This window comes from Lepidochelys olivacea (genome assembly GCF_965140295.1).
Source record: "Lepidochelys olivacea isolate rLepOli2 genome assembly, chromosome: 17".
Lineage (NCBI taxonomy): Eukaryota > Metazoa > Chordata > Testudines > Cheloniidae > Lepidochelys > Lepidochelys olivacea.
In genome coordinates, this window is record NC_140427.1 from 22899562 (window position 1) to 22917072 (window position 17511).

The window sequence follows — 17511 nt, forward strand, 5'->3', positions numbered from 1 at the left end:
AAATAAATTGGCTCGTCTCTAAGGTGCCACAAGTACTCCTTTTCTTTTTGCGAATACAGACTAACACGGCTGTTACTCTGATAGATGTTTCTTGTAATTATTAGAATTGGGAGCACTGGCTGTTGGGAGTCTGAAAGGACAAGAAACAGGAAGGAGGGGGAGGAGTTGAGAGGCTGGGAGAAAGCTACAGAGGGTGCAGCAGCAGCTTGGTAAAGAGGTTTCCACTTTGAAAATAAAGTCCTGTTGAAGCTTGTTAGTACCTTGCCTGGTTGATACAACACACCCCGTCACAATTCCATCATAAAATACTCTTGCAAGCTTTTCTGGGATGATCTACTAGCTCCACTGTTTGCAGCTGGCTTTTGAAATTTGGCACAGCGAAAGCCCTGGAGCCAGAGAAGTGCCCGTTCATTGCCCTGTGTAATTCTGTTCACGTTTTCCTGAGATACAACAAATAGTTGAAAAAATGGCCATTTCCCCTCTCTCACTTTCATTCTTCAGAAACATGTTGGTAGCCTGCTGAAAAACTAACTGAACAGCACATTCGAAGGCGGGGCCCACACTGCTGCCAAAGAAACAGTAGCCACCGTACTGCGAATGTCTATCAGCTGAAAAAGGGTATTGTGGGGAGAGACAGACTGGGATGCTGCACCCACCACCTTCCCCAAGCCAAAGAAGACAGGGAATTACTTGCACAAAAACTACATTAAAGGAACACTATTTAGACTGCAAAGTCAAGCAATCCAAAGTTTAAAAATACCAGAATTCAGGTTGTCCATTCAGTCTTTACTCTGTCCCGTGGCACATAGTGATCATGCTACAGTCTTTTATTATGTGATAAAATACTATTTTTTCTAGGATTCGTTTAGTGCACAGAATGGACACACAAAAGGCAGAGTTAAGAGCAGCCATAAAATTTGTAATTTCCTAACTTTTGAGTGCTTGACTTTGTGATCTAAATAATATTCTTTAACCATAGTTGGGATTTTTGTTTAATTGGGTTGTTTGAGAGTAGGGTTGTATGTAATATTTTTATAAATCAGGAAAAGAACTCGGGCATCACTGTGGACATTTCAATGTCCCTGCTCCATATGCAGCTGTGGTCAAAAAAGGAAACATGATGTTACGATGCATAAAGATCACTATATTTTGAAAAAAAGATATTGCAGAATTAGAAGGCGTTCAGAGAAAGGTGACAAGGATGATCAGGGCCTGGAAAAACTCTCCTGTGACAGGTTTCAGAGTAGCAGCCGTGTTAGTCTGTATTCACAAAAATAAAAGGAGTACTTGTGGCTCCTTAGAGGCTAACCAATTGATTTGAGCATAAGCTTTCGTGAGCTACAGCTCACTTCATCGGATGCATGACGTGACAAGAGATTGAAAAAATTGGGATTGTTCAGCTTCGAGAGGGACCATATGAAAGAATAAATGATCTGAAGAAGGAAGATTGGGAGCTCCTGTTCTCCCTGCCTCATAACACAAGAACTAGGAGACAGCCATTGAAACTGGAAGGGGGCAAATTCAAAACTGATCAAAGGAAATACTTTCACGCACAACACATAATTAGACTTTGGAACTGACTGATACGAGATGATGAATTTGGCAAGATTCAAAGAGAGACTGGACATTTCTGTGGATAACAAGAGCAGCCAGAGTTAGAATAGCTAATACTAATACAATTTTTGTCAGGGTTATAAAAATTCTACTTCAGGTTTTAAACTGATCTCTAACTATTAGGGATTAGGACAGGAGTTCTCAAACTTCATTGCACCGCGACCCCTTTCTGACAACAAAAATTACTACAGGACCCCAGAAGGAGGGACGGAAGCCTGAGCCCACCCAAGCCCCGCTGTCCTGGGCAGGGGGCCTGTCATAACCATAGGGGGAGCCTAAATTCCTCCTTACCTGTAAGGGGTTAAGAAGCTCAAGTAACCTGGTTGGCACCTGACCAAAGGAACCAATGGGGACAAAAGATACTTTCAAATCTGGTGGGAGGGGAAAGGTTTTGTTTTGGCTTCTTTGTTTCTGTGGCCATTGGCTCTTGGGACTAAGAGGGACCGGACATCAATCCATGTTCTCCAAATCTTTCTGAACAAGTCTCTCATATTTCAAACTTGTAAGTAACAGCCAGGCAAGGCGTATTAGTTTATCTTTGTTTTCTCAACTTGTGAATTTTCCCTTTGCTAGAGGGAGGTTTATCCCTGTTTTGTTGTAACTTTGAAACTAAGGCTAAGGGTTCCTCTGTGCTCTTTGAATTTTCTGCTACTCTGTAGGTTAACTACCAGCCCAAGTTTACAGAATTGATTCTTTTACCTTTTTCTCTTTAAATAAAATCCTTCTTTTTAAGAACCTGACTGATTTTTCCATTGTTCTAAGACCCAGGGGTTTGGATCTGTAGTCCCTTTGTAACCAATTGGTGAGGATATATGCACAAGCCTTCCCCAGGAAAGGGGGTGTAGGCTTGGGGGACTATTTTGGGGGAATGGGACTCCAAGTGGTCCTTTCCCTGATTGTTTGTTAAATCACTTGGTGGTAGCAGCGATCGCAAGGCAAGAAAGGAATCTGTGCCTTGGGGAAGTTTTAACCTAAGCTGGTAAGAATAAGCTTAGGGGGTCTTTCATGCAGGCCCCCACATCTGTACCCCAGAGTTCAGAGTGGGGAAGGAACCCTGACAAGGCCAAAGCCAAAATCCAAGGAATCATCCCTGGGCAGGGGGTCTGTAACCTGAGCCCAACTGCCCGGATCTGAAGCCAAAGCCTGAGCCTTGGGTGGTGGGGCTCAAGCTTTGGCTTTGGCCCTGCGCTCCAGCCAGTCTAACGCCAGCCTGGGTGACCCCATTAAAACGGGTCATGACCCACAGTTTGAGAACCACTGGATTAGGATTAGACCTTCATGGGGGCAGATTATCTCATGACTGCCTGCTGTGGGGTTTTATGTCACCTTCCTCTTAATTGTCTGCTACTGGACACTGTCAGATAGGACATTGGACTAGATGTACCATGAGTCTCGTCCAATCTGTGAATTGCCCTGTTGCTATTTTAATAGATAATAAGAATAGATAATGCATTTGGAACATTCCTAGATTCATACATTCTGAGGCCAGGCGGTATTGTGATCATCTAGTCTGGCCTCCTGTATAACACAGGCCACAGATCTTCCGTAGAATAATTCTGTTTGAACTCAGGAATATCTTTTTAAAAAATCCAATCTTTATCAACACCTCGACACTTTAAATTGGGAGTAATTCTCTTTTGTTTTCTACAGTTTCCCCCTGATGATCCACGAATTAAGGATCCAAATACTTGTATGCCATTTGTCCGTACAGCTCCAGTGTGCAATGCCAGAACATTTATGCACGAGCAGATCAATGCAATCACCTCATTCTTGGATGCCAGCATGGTGTATGGCAGTGAAGTACCTCTAGCTAAGAGTCTTAGGAATCAGACAAACCAGCTTGGTTTGATGGCGCTGAACCAGAACTTTACGGATGCAGGGTTGGGATTACTGCCCTTTGAGAACAATTCCCAAAGCCCCTGTTTATTCACAAACAAGATCATGAATATCCCCTGTTTTAAAGCAGGTAAGTCATGTGCCTGGAGAACAATTAATTTTCTGAAGTGAGCTGCAGAGAGACTTAGCAGTCCCTGAGACAAACATAATGAGACATCAGAAACTATTGTGTAAAAGTATTGTGTAAGAAAAAATGGGGGGAACCATGAAAATGACAAAACTGAAAATGGAAACGGAAATGTTTTGGTTTCCAAAAACCAAAATGACACTTTAAGCCACACCATTTTTTCATTTTAAAATGTCTTTACAAAGCTAAATGAAAAATTCTAGTCAAAAGGAAATTTCCCACAGAAAACCCACCATTTTTTGGTCAAAAAATGTCAAATGGTCACTTTTCCGATGGAATTTACCATGAAAAAAAATTGGTTTTCCAATAAGCTTTGTTGTTGGTTTTTTTTTAAAAAAAAGACAAACAAAACAAATTCTATCACATGCAACCAACTGTATCACCCCTTCTCTCACATCATCAACAGCAGGGTTTGTTCCAGGGTTTGTACTTCAGCATAGAGCAGTACCAGTGACATGGAAGAGTGACCGCACTATGTGGAAGCAATAGTAAGCCATTTTCCTCTAAAACAGTGGACTGGATATGCAGGAACCTTTCACATTTTTCTCTTTAAATTCTTCCTCCCAGCTGATTTGGCTCATGAATATTTTCAGATTTGTGAAATTGGTGTTTTTAAAGCATATTACTGGTTTGGCATTTATTCTGTTTGTACATTACAAATGTGATCAACTCCTTATCGCTTGTACCTAAGCTACCCCTAATTTTCAGTTTGGTGACTGGTTCCTTTTTATCTCTCATCTACTTTGCCAGACCACTGACTTTCTATACTAAGGGCAGGTTTATACAGAGATTTAGTGCGCACTAATCTGGGGTGTAAATCTAAAGTGCCGTACCATGCCGCACACTAACCAGCGGCGTGGACCCTGCATTTAAATACTCTGTGACCCACACAGCCAGTTAGCGTGCAGCAGACTAGAGCACTGTAGGCTGACATCCCCACTTCCTGCACGCTAACTCTCCATGTAAACAAAAAGAACAGGAGGACTTGTGGCATCTTAGAGACTTACAAATTTGAGCCTAAGCTTTCGTGAGCTACAGCTTCACTTCCTCGGATGCATGCAGTGGCCACAGTTCCACAAGTCCTCCTTTTCCTTTTGCAGATACAGACTAACATGGCTGCTCCTCTGAAATCTCCATAGCAACAAACTCTAAGCCTCCTTGCTCAGCTCTACTCTCTCAGAGACTTCAAACAGTGTTGCTGACACCAACCAACAGACCTGTCTCAGCTGCTTACTGAAGGGCCCATTGCCTCACTACACAACCCACACACACGCAACTGTAAGAACCTGCAGGACTAGAATCCGTGAGGTTCTGGGCTGCTGACTCTTCCACATCCCCATTAGAAGCTCACCCCGGGCTTCTGATGGGACATCCTGTGAAGCTAGCCATGGCAGGAAGCATGGCCCAAAATGCCACAGTCCACTCATGGGCTCATGTCTATAGATAAACCAGGAAGCCATCACAGGGGGTGTCTGAATCATAGAATCATAGAAGATTAGGGTTGGAAGAGACCTCAGGAGGTCATCTAGTTCAACCCCCTGCTCAAAGCAGGACTAACCCCAACTAAACCATCCCAGCCAGGGTTTTGTCAAGCTGGGCCTTAAATCTCTTAAGGATGGAGATCCCACCACCTCCCTAAGTAACCCATTCAAATGCTTCACCACCCTCCTAGTGAATTAGTTTTTCCTAATATCCAACCTAAACCTCCCACACTGTAACTTGAGACCATTGCTCCTTGTTCTGTCATCTGCCACCACTGAGAACAGCCGAGCTCCATCCTCTTTGGAACCCCCCTTCAGGTAGTTGAAGGCTACCATCAAATCCCTCCTCATTCTTCTCTTCTGGAGACTACATAATCCCAGTTCCCTCAGCCTCTCCTCATAAGTTATGTGCCCAAGACCCTGTCGTGGAAAAATTAACCACGCGTTGTGTTTGGATCAGAACAAACCTGACGTTCCTTTATTCAAGCATGTGCATACAGGGAGAGTCAGCCGGAGCTGCTCTGGCATAAACAGAAAATACAGGAGCTTATATTGCTGAAAACCACAATTTATCAAACCCACTTCCTTTAACAGCATTTTCCTTATTTGGCATATACTGCAAGCTTTAACAGTAGCTTTGCCTTACTTGGAGTTTAGCAAAAACAAGCTTTTCCTGTAATTGACAGGTGTTTCCTTTGCGGTTAATGGTTACATTTCTTAAGCTGTGCTGTTTGCAATTGCCTTACAATGGAATTTTCCTCACTCTCTTCTTATGCTTCATATACACAGTTAGCTTGACCAAGTTTTAGGCCTTCTTGGGAAGTTTAGGCCTACTTGGGTCCACTGATTTTTTCCTCCACAACCCCTAATCATTTTTTTTGCCCTGCACTGGACTTGCTCCAATTTGTCCACAACGTTTCTCTAGTGGGGGATGCAAAACTGGACGCAATACTCCAGACGTGGCCTCACCAGTGCCGAATAGAGGGGAATAATCACTTCCCTTGATTTGTTGGCAATACCCCTACTAATGCAGCCCAACATGCCGTTTGCTTTCTTAGCAACAAGGGCACACTGCTGACTCATATCCAGCTTCTCGTTCACTGTAATCCCTAGGTCCTTTTCTGCAGAACTGCAGCTTAGCTAGTCTGTCCCCAGCCTGTAGCGGTGCATGGGATTCTTCCATCCTAAGTGCAGGACTCTGCACTTGTCCTTGTTGAATCTCATCAGATTTCTTTTGGCCCAATCCTCCAATTTGTCTAGGTCACTCTGGACCCTATTCCTACCCCCCAGCTTACTGTTATATGCGAACTTGCTGAGAGTGCAATCCATTCCATTATCCAGATCATTAATGAAGATGTTGAACAAAACCGGGCCCAGGATCGACCCCTGGGGCACTCCACTTGACACCAGCTGCCAACCAGACATCGAACCGTTGATCACCACCCACTGAGCCTGACGATCTAGCCATCTTTCTATCCACCCTATAGTCCATTGATCCAATCCATACTTTTTTAACTTGCTGACAAGAGTACGGTGTGAGACATTACCAAAAGATTTGCTAAAGTTAAGGTATATCATCCACCACTTTTCCCATCTCCACAGAGCCAGTTTTCTCATCATAGAAGGCAATCAGGTTGGTCAGGCATGACTTGCCCTTGGTGAATCCATGTTGACTGATCCTGATTACCTTCCTCTCCTCCAAGTGTTTCAAAATGGATTCCTTGAGGGCCTGCTCCATGATTTTTCTAGGGACTGAGGTGAGACAGACCAGTCTATAGTTCCCTGGATTCTCTGTCTTCCCTTTTTAAAAGATGGGCACTATATTCACCTTTTTCCAGTCGTCTGGGACCTCCCCCGATCAGCATGAGTTTTCAAAGATAATGGCCAGTGGCTCTGCAATCACATCAGCCAACTCCTTCAGCACCCTTGTGAAGGGTTAATGTCTAGCTATTCCACCTGGAAGCAGGCGGGGCACACCCTGACTGTTTCCTAGGAGCAATGCACACATTGCTCTATCCAAGGACAAGGGCTAAATATCAACCCTGAGAACTTGATTGTTTGGACAGCAACTGTGGGAGGTTTCTTTAGCCTGGGCTCAAGGCCTGAGAACCAGGATTGTAGTAGATAGAGGATGGTAACTAAGCATATGAATCAACGTCATACATTCCTTTGTGTAGCAGTGTGTAATGCTTAGGGGGAGAAATATAATAAAAGGAGAAGGTGGAAGGCAGGGGGGGCAAAACAGCCCATCTCCGCTGACCAGCCTGTTTGCTTGCATAAAGCTGTGTTCTGTCTCATCACTGAACCGCAACACCCTTGGAAGCATTGCATCCGGCCTCATGGACTTGTGCATGTCCCGCTTTCCTAAATAGTTCTTAACCTGTTCTTTCACCTCTGAAGGCTGCTCACCTCCTCCCCATACTATGCTGCCTAGTGCAGCAGTCTGGGAGCTACCTTTGTCTGTGAAGACCGAGGCAAAAAAAGCATTGAGTACTTCAGCTTTTCCACATCATCTGTCACTAGGTTGTCTCCCCCATTTAGTAAGGGTCCCACACTTTCCCTGACCTTCTTGTTGCTAACATAGAAACCCTTCTTGTTACCCTCACATCTCTTTCTAGCTGCAACTTCAATTGTGCTTTGGCCTTCCTGATTACACCCCTGCATGCTCGAGCAATATTTTTATACTCCATCCTAGTCCTCTGTCCAAGTTTCAACTTCTTCTAAGCTTCCTTTTTGTGTTTAAGCTCACCAGAGGTTTCTCTGTTAAGCCAACCTGGTCACCTGCCATATTTGCTATTCTTTCTGCACATCGGGATGGTTTGTTCCTGTGCCCTCAATAAGGCTTCTTTAAAATACAGCCAGCTCTCCTGGACTCCTTTCCCACTCATATTAGCCTCCCCAGGGATCCTGCCCATCAGTTCCCTGAGGGAGTCAAAGTCCGCTTATCTGAAGTCTAGGGTCCATATTCTGCTGCTCTCCTTTCTTCCTTTTGTCAGTATCCTGAACTCGACTATCTCATGGTCACTACTGCGCAGGTTCCCACTCACTTCTACTTCCCCTACCAGATCTTCCCTGTTTGTGAGCAGTAGATCAAGAGGAGCACAGTTCCTCCAGCACTTGCACCAGAAAGTTGTCCCCAACACTCTCCAAAAACTTCCCGGACTGTCTGTGTACTGCTGTATTGCTCTCCCGCAGATATCAGGGTGATTGAAGTCCCCCATGAGAACCAGGGACTGTGATCTGGAAACTTCTGTTAGTTGTCTGAAGAAAGCCTCGTCTACCTCATCCTCCAGGTCTGGTGGTCTATAGCAGATGCCCACCATGACATCACCCTTGTTTCTCTCGCCTCTAAACTTAACCCAAAGTCTCTCAACAGGCTTTTCTCCAGTTTCATACTGGAGCTCTGAGCAATCATACCACTCTCTTACATACAGTGCAACTCCCCCATCTTTTCTCCCCTACCTGTCCTTCCTGAATAGTTTATACCCACCCATGACAGTGCTGCAGTCATGTGAGTTACCCCATCAAGTCTCTGTTATTCCAATCACATCATAGTTCCTTGACTGTGCCAGGACTTCCAATTCTTCCTGCTTAGTTTCCCAGGCTTCTTGAGTTCGTGTACAGGCACCTAAGATAACTAGCTGATTGCCCTGCTTTCTCAAAGTGAATCAGGAGGCCTCCCCTGTTGTACCCTCCCCCTTGTGTTTCCTCCCACTATCCCACTTACCTCAGGGCTTAGGTCTCCATCCCCCGGCAAACATAGTTTAAAGCCCTCCTTACTAAGTTAGCAAGCCGACCTGCAAAGATGCTTTTCCCTCTCTTTGTTAGGTGGACCCCATCTCTTCCTAGCAATCCTTCTTCCTGGAACAACATCCCATGGTTGAAGAATCCAAAGCCCTCTCTCCGACACCACCTGCATAACCACTCATTTACCTCCACAATTCGATGGTCCCTACCTGGGCCTTTTCCTTCAACAGGGAAGATGGATGAGAACGTGACTTGCGCCTCAAACTCCTTTATCCTTCTCCGCAGAGCCACATAGTCTGCAGTGACCTGCTCAAGATCATTCTTGGCAGTATCATTGGTGCCCACATGGAGACGTAGGAAGGGGTAGTGGTCTGAGGGTTTGATCGGTCTCGGCAGACACTCTGTCACATCCTGAATTCTAGCTCCAGGCAAGCAGCAGACTTCTCAAGTTTCCCGGTCTGGATGGCAGATGGATGATTCCGTCCCCCTTAGGGAGTCCCCGACCACCACCAGCCGTCTCATTCTCTTGGGAGTGGTGGTCATGGAACTCCCATCCCTAGTGCATCCCATGCCTTCTGGTCAATGGGGTCTCCTTCTGATTCCTTCCTTCGGATAACTCTTCCAAACCAGTAGTCTGCCATAGCACCTGTGCAGAGAGCCTGAAAACAGTTTCTTATCTCTAAAAGAAAAGGAGTACTTGTGGCACCTTAGAGACTAACAAATTTATTTGAGCATAAGCTTTCGTGAGCTACAGCTCACTTCATCGGATGCATACTGTGGAAAGTGTAGAAGATCTTTTTATACACACAAAGCATGAAAAAATACCTCCCCCCACCCCACTCTCCTGCTGGTAATAGCTTATCTAAAGTGATCACTCTCCTTACAATGAGTATGATAATCCAGGTGGGGCATTTCCAGCACAAATCCAGGGTTTAACAAGAATGTCTGGGGGCGGGAGGGGGAGGAAAAAACAAGGGGAAATAGGTTACCTTGCATAATGACTTAGCCACTCCCAGTCTCTATTCAAGCCTAAGTTAATTGTATCCAATTTGCAAATGAATTCCAATTCAGCAGTCTCTCTCTGGAGTCTGGATTTGAAGTTTTTTTGTTGTAATATCGCAACTTTCATGTCTGTAATCGCGTGACCAGAGAGATTGAAGTGTTCTCCAACTGGTTTATGAATGTTATAATTCTTGACATCTGATTTGTGTCCATTTATTCTTTTACGTAGAGACTGTCCAGTTTGACCAATGTACATGGCAGAGGGGCATTGCTGGCACATGATGGCATATATCACATTGGTGGATGTGCAGGTGAACGAGCCTCTGATAGTGTGGCTGATGTTATTAGGCCCTGTGATGGTGTCCCCTGAATAGATATGTGGGCACAGTTGGCAACGGTCTTTGTTGCAAGGATAGGTTCCTGGGTTAGTGGTTCTGTTGTGCGGTGTGTGGTTGCTGGTGAGTATTTGCTTCAGGTTGGGGGGCTGTCTGTAGGCAAGGACTGGCCTGTCTCCCAAGATTTGTGAGAGTGTTGGGTCATCCTTCAGGATAGGTTGTAGATCCTTAATAATGCGTTGGAGGGGTTTTAGTTGGGGGCTGAAGGTGATGGCTAGTGGCGTTCTGTTATTTTCTTTGTTAGGTCTATCCTGTAGTAGGTGACTTCTGGGAACTCTTCTGGCTCTATCAATCTGTTTCTTCACTTCTGCAGGTGGGTATTGTAGTTGTAAGAATGCTTGATAGAGATCTTGTAGGTGTTTGTCTCTGTCTGAGGGGTTGGAGCAAATGCGGTTGTATCGCAGAGCTTGGCTGTAGACAACGGATCGTGTGGTGTGGTCAAGGTGAAAGCTGGAGGCATGTAGGTAGGAATAGCGGTCAGTAGGTTTCCGGTATAGGGTGGTGTTTATGTGACCATTGTTTATTAGCACTGTAGTGTCCAGGAAATGGATCTCTTGTGTGGACTGGACCAGGCTGAGGTTGATGGTGGGATGGAAATTGTTGAAATCATGGTGGAATTCCTCAAGGGCTTCTTTTCCATGGGTCCAGATGATGAAGATGTCATCAATATAGCGCAAGTAGAGTAGGGGCGTTAGGGGATGAGAGCTGAGGAAGCGTTGTTCTAAGTCCGCCATAAAAATGTTGGCATACTGTGGGGCCATGCGGGTACCCATAGCAGTGCTGCTGATTTGAAGGTCTACATTGTCCCCAAATGTACAATAGTTATGGGTAAGGACAAAGTCACAAAGTTCAGCCACCAACTTAGCCGTGACATTATCGGGGATAGTGTTCTTGACGGCTTGTAGTCCATCTTTGTGTGGAATGTTGGTGTAGAGGGCTTCTACATCCATAGTGGCCAGGATGGTGTTATCAGGAAGATCACCGATGGATTGTAGTTTCCTCAGGAAGCCAGTGGTGTCTCGAAGGTAGCTGGGAGTGCTGGTAGCGTAGGGCCTGAGGAGGGAGTCTACATAGCCAGACAATTCTGCTGCCAGGGTGCCAATGCCTGAGATGATGGGGCAGCCAGGATTTCCAGGTTTATGGATCTTGGGTAGTAGATAGAATATCCCAGGTCGGGGTTCCAGGGGTGTGTCTGTGCGTGATTACAGACATGAAAGTTGCAATATTACAACAAAAAAACTTCAAATCCAGACTCCAGAGAGACTGCTGAATTGGAATTCATTTGCAAATTGGATACAATTAACTTAGGCTTGAATAGAGACTGGGAGTGGCTAAGTCATTATGCAAGGTAACCTATTTCCCCTTGTTTTTTCCTCCCCCTCCCGCCCCCAGACGTTCCTGTTAAACCCTGGATTTGTGCTGGAAATGCCCCACCTGGATTATCATACTCATTGTAAGGAGAGTGATCACTTTAGATAAGCTATTACCAGCAGGAGAGTGGGGTTTTTCATGCTTTGTGTGTATAAAAAGATCTACACTTTCCACTGCATGCATCCGATGAAGCTCACAAAAGCTTATGCTCAAATAAATTTGTTAGTCTCTAAGGTGCCACAAGTACTCCTTTTCTTTTTGCAAATACAGACTAACAGGGTTTTACTCTGAAACCTTTCTTATCTCTATCTGCATTGGGGGTACATGGGTTCTCCTCTTTCTTCTTCTGTAGGTCATATGCTGCCAATTTTCTTCCCCGTTCTGCACTGCCCTCTCTGATTCTTCTGCATGCTGTGTCTGCAGTATCAAACGCTGACTTCTATCCAGAAAGTCTTCATTTTCTCTGATACAATGCAGGGTTGATACTTGGGTCCCTAGTCCTTTAACCTTCTCTTCCAATATGGAGACCAGCTTGCACTTTGTACAGATGAAATTGCTTCTATCCTCTGGGAGAAAGAGTAACATGGCACATCCTGTGCAGGTCACAACAGCTGATCTCTCACTATCCATATTGTCTTCCTTCTAAGAGTCTCTTCAGATGTTGTAATTACCGCTCACATAAGCCTGAAAGGCAAAAACTCTGTGGGAGCTCCCCCTAGGCAAACTCCCAGGCAAAACTCCTGCAGACTGTCTGCTTGTGTCTGTGCCAACTTTGCTTTGCTTTGAACCCCAGACCCCTGCTTCTGACCTCGATTAATCTCCGACTCCACGGCTTGTCTCCTGTCTGTAGCTGGTGCCTGACCCTGGTATCCTAAGCTGGCTTGACCCTGACTCTGTTACTTGTCTTCTGTTTGCAACTTGGTAAGTGAGTGGTCCACATAGGTTACCCGCAGCACAGCTGTAACAGTGAACAACCCATCAGTCAAACAACAGATTGACCAAATGCACCTCTCACCTAGCCCCATGACTGCATACCTCCAATCACCTACTGCGCAGCTCTTTCCTTGGAAATCCCCTATTTGGCTGCCAGTGTTCATGGCTCTGAACCTTTGATCAGCAATGAACTCTCTATGAATGGTCTCTCAGTACTAAAACATCCTCTGAATTTCTAAATATTGTAGATGACAATTTCCTAGCTCAAAAAGTGTTACATCCAACTTGGGGGAATTCTACATTCGAGTTTGTCTTTGATCAGTGACTACCTCTGAGAAGCTAGGTGTAAGTGACTTGCCTAGACTCACATGGGAACTCTGGCAGAGGCAGGAATGAAATCCAATTCTCTCAGCTAGCATTTAACTGCTTAAATCATGAGATCATCCTTTAACTTTCTAAAACCCTCTGGCTCATACACTACATATCTTCTCACTTCTGTAACAAAGGAGGCAGGGGTCCTACAGATAATAGACTCCTCCATTATGCAACTGTGACCCATTCCTTGATTACAATACTCTTCACTGAATGAGACAGGGGACTGCCGGAATTATACGAGAACATGTAATTAAAAACTATTATCATGTGCACACACACAATGCGGGTGGGGGAGAAGGGCTGAATTAAGGTTGCATGGTGTTTTTTGTTTTGTTTTTCAGAAAAGCAAAGTAAAAAAAATAGAAAGTCCAACAGGTGGAATCATCTTGCTCCCAGCCCACATGGGTTATATGCAAGATCTGAAGATTTCGATCCACAACAAAGCTCTCTACCATTTAAGCTAATTGAGTAACCGGTAGCACTAGTAGATTGGTATCCTTTATGGGGACCAGCCATTGCAGGAGAAGAGCCATTTTGTTAATAGAATTCATAGCTGTTTGCTGACAGCAGAGGAGGGCTGAGATGCAGGAATCCTGGGTTCAATTACAGGTTCTGGAGAGCAGTGTGATCTAGTGGTTATAGACCCTTCTGCCCCGGCCCCCCTCTGCTCCTATTCCCTCACCTCCCAGATCCTGTCCCTCTCCCACTCTGCTTCTGTTCCAACCTCCAGCTCTCATTCCTGTTCCCCTCAGCTCCTATCACCCCAGCATACCCCTGCCCCCTCCCCCCGCTCTTCCACCTTTGCATGAGAGTGATATTGCCCCTCCCCTGTGCGTTCTAGGTCCTAGAGCGGTGGTATTGAGAGTACAAGGGAAACAGTCTCTTTGCTCCCAGGTCTGGCACACAGCAGCACAGAACCCCCCCGGCAGCCGAGAGAATTAATTGCAGGGAAAATCCTGCTTGGCACCAGCTGCCCTGGGCAGGAGCATGCTACGTCGCTCTGTGGGAATGTGCATGTGCAGTTCATTCACCATGTGAAGGGATGGACCATGCTCAGTGCAGACACAATCTTTGAAGATTTTTTTCTGCCTGCCCCTAACAAATCTCCTTCGAGCCTGTGCAACCTGAGATTTTTCAGAGGTTTGCAGCTTGGCCAAATTTGTGTGGTTTTTATGGGAATGGCAAAATTACACCCCTTACACTAGGGCCAGCCCTCTACCAAATTTCCAGTCCCTGCTCCACAGCATGGAGGTGCTGGAGATCCTCAACAAAACAGTGGTAAGAACATTTTAACATGGTCAAAAGAACATTAATTCCATAGTCCCATTCTCAGAAACAGCTCAACTAATTTTGCTGAAAATTTCAGGAAAACAATCAGCCTGGGGAAGACACCTGGCCTGGGAAATTTCAGCCTGAATGGTTAAAGTTTGGCAAAATTATAAGGAACTGAAAACAGGGTATTACCATGGAAATCTTGGGCAATCCTACCTTTAGACAGCACTACCAGCCGTGGCCACAGTGACTTGCTAGCAGCCCACCTTACAATGCAGGAGTCTAATATGGCAAATTAAAAACAGTTCCTCAGATGAATAAAATATAAAATTATACTGTATTTTTATATTTTAGGTGATGCACGAGCAACTGAAAATCTGGGACTTACAGCTATCCACACTCTCTTTGTGCGGGAGCACAATCGCTTGGCTACCGAGTTGAAGAAATTAAATCCACAGTGGGATGGAGAGAAGCTCTACCAGGAGGCTCGAAAAATCATAGGTGCCATGACCCAGGTACTAGCTGCAATATCGGTTTTGCTGCCATTCACTTGTTGATTAAACATTTCTTGCTCAAATTTAGACATGATTTTTTCCCCTCCAGAATTGCCTGTGCAGGTTCCTACACACCAAGCTCGCTCGGTCCTGTAGCCACTGGGGCTATGTGGGCAGCAGCCTGCAGATCTAAATGTTTTAGGCGCCCTATGTGCTGCAAGTCCCCTCTGCCTTATCAGTCACTCACAGCTCAGTTTCAGAGTGGCAGCCGTGTTAGTCTGTCTCAGCAAAAACAATGAGGAGTCCTTTAGTCTCTAAGGTGCCACAAGTACTCCTCGGTTTTTTTAGCTCCGTTTTAGTGGCTTACTGTTAGGGTTGTACAAATGGAAATAATTACTGTGTCAGACATGCGGTATCTTTGGGGACCAATGCAATCAATCTAGGAATAGTTTCACTATGATTGTGTTCTACTCCATGGAGGTGGTTATCACAGCTCCTCCAGGAATTAAAAACAGTGGGGGATGATTAATGTGAGTTGCTAAGACAACCCCTTGAGGCAGTTTGCATTTCTTGGTTCAAACTGGGTTTTCTAGAGGCATTCGCCCAGTCACCCAATTTTGTGAGATCCCTTTGTAACTCTTCACATTCTGCTTTGGAGTTGACTATCGTGAGTAATTTTGTATTGCCTACAAACTTTGCCACCTGTTTACCCCTTTTTCCAGATCGTTTATGAATATGTTGAACACCATGGTCCCAGACCTCTGGGAGACACCACTATTGACCTCTCTCCATTCTGAAAACTGATCATTTATTCCTATCCTTTGTTTCCTATCTTTTTACCAATTATTGATCCATGAGAGGACCTTCCCTCTTATCCCATGACTGCTTACTTTGCCTAAGAGCCTTTGGTGCAGGACCTTGTCAAAGGTTTTCTGAAACTCCAAGTACACTATATCCACTGGATCCCGCTTCTCCACATGCTTGTTGACCCCCTCAAAGAATTCTATTAAATTGGTGAGGCATGATTGCCCTTTACAAAAGCAGTGTTGACTTTTCTGCAACAAATCGTATTAATCTCTGTATCTGATAATTCTGCTCCTTACTATAGTTCAACCAGTTCGGCTAATGCTGAAGTTAGGCGTATTGGCCTGTAATTGGCAGGATCATCTTTGGAGCCGTTTAAGAAAATTGTCATCACATTAGCTATCCTCCAGTCATCTGGTACAGAAGGTGATTTAACTGATAGTTTACATGCCACAGTTAGTAGTTCTGCAATTTCACATTTGAGTTCCTTCAGAACTTTTGGGTGAATACCATTTGGTCCTAGTGACTTATTACTGTTTAATTTATCAATTTGTTCCAAACCCACCTCTATTAACACTTCAAAGAGGCACAATTCCTTAGATTTGTCACCTAAAAAGAATGGCTCAGGTGTGTGGGAATCTCCCTCACATCCTCTGCAGTGAAGATCGATGCAAAAATTCATTTACGCAATGGTCTAGTCTTCTGTGAGTGCTCCTTTAGCACCTTGATCATTCAGTGGCCCCACTGATTGTTTGGCAGGCTTCCTGCTTTTAACAAACTTTAAAAAAATTCTGTTAGTTTTTGAATCTTTTGCTAGTTGTCTGCTAATTCTCTTTTGGCCTGGCTGTTTATACTTTTACACTTGATTTGCCAAAATTTATGCTCCTTTTTACATTATTTTCCTCAGTAGGATTTGACTTCCAATTTTTAAAGGATACTTTTTTTGTCTGCCTCTTTTACTGTGTTGTTTAGCCATGGTGGCATTTTTTGGTCCTCTTATTATTATTTTTTCTTAATTTGAGCCTCTATTATGGTGTTTTTAAAAAGTTTCCATGAAGCTTCCAGGCATTTCACTCTTGTGATTGTTCCTTTTAACTTCCGTTTAACTAGCTTACTTGTTTTTGTGTTGTTCCCCAGTCTGAATTAAATGCTGCTGTGGTAGACTTCTTTTGTATTTTCTCCCCTGCAAGGATATTAAAATTAATTACATTATAGTCACTATTACCAAGTGATTCAGCTGTATTCACCTCTTGAACCAGATCCTGTGCTCCACTTAGGACTAAATCAAGAATTGCCTCTCCTCTGGTGGGTCCCAGGACTAGCTGCTCCAAGAAGCAGTCACTGATGGTATCTAAAAACTTTATCACTGCATCCTGTTCTGGGGTGACATGTACCCAGTCAATATGGGGATAGTTGAAATCCCCCATTATGGAGTTTTCTATTTTTATAATGACAGGTTTCAGAGTAGCAGCCGTGTTAGTCTGTATCAGCAAAAAGAACAGGAATACTTGTGGCACCTTAGAGACTAACCAATTTATTTGAGCATAAGCTTTCGTGAGCTACAGCTCACTTCATCGGATGCACAGAATGGAACATATAGTAAGAAACATATACTATATGTTCCATTCTATACATCTGATGAAGTGGACTGTAGCCCATGAAATCTTATGCTCAAATAAATTTGTTAGTCTCTAAGGTGCCACAAGTACTCCTGTTCTATTTTTATAGCCTCTCTAATCTCCCTGAGCATTTCACAGCCACCATCACCATTCTGGTCAGGTGTCGGTAATAAATTTCTACTCTTATTCTTCAAACATGGAATTTCTGTCCATAGAGACTCTATGGTGCAGTTTGATTAATTTAAGATTTTTACCATATTTGACTCTATGCTTTCTTTCATATGAATTGTCACTCTCCCACCAGCATGACTTACTCTGTCATTCCTATATATATTTATCCCCAGTTATTACCTTATCCTGTTGATTATCATCATTCCACAA

The 17511-nt window shown here is 44.3% G+C and overlaps 1 protein-coding gene across 1 annotated transcript in view; it reads left to right on the top strand.

Moving 5' to 3' along the window:
* Window positions 1–17511, top strand: part of LOC311532320 (myeloperoxidase-like) — a gene marked incomplete at its 5' end in the record, with an annotated part of 62198 nt that overhangs the window by 28249 nt on the left and 16438 nt on the right. Inside the window, 2 exons of the mRNA XM_084650676.1 lie at window positions 3265–3580; window positions 14568–14728. Of these exons, the coding sequence (XP_084506802.1) occupies window positions 3265–3580; window positions 14568–14728 (477 nt within the window). The remainder of the gene's footprint in view (window positions 1–3264; window positions 3581–14567; window positions 14729–17511) is intronic.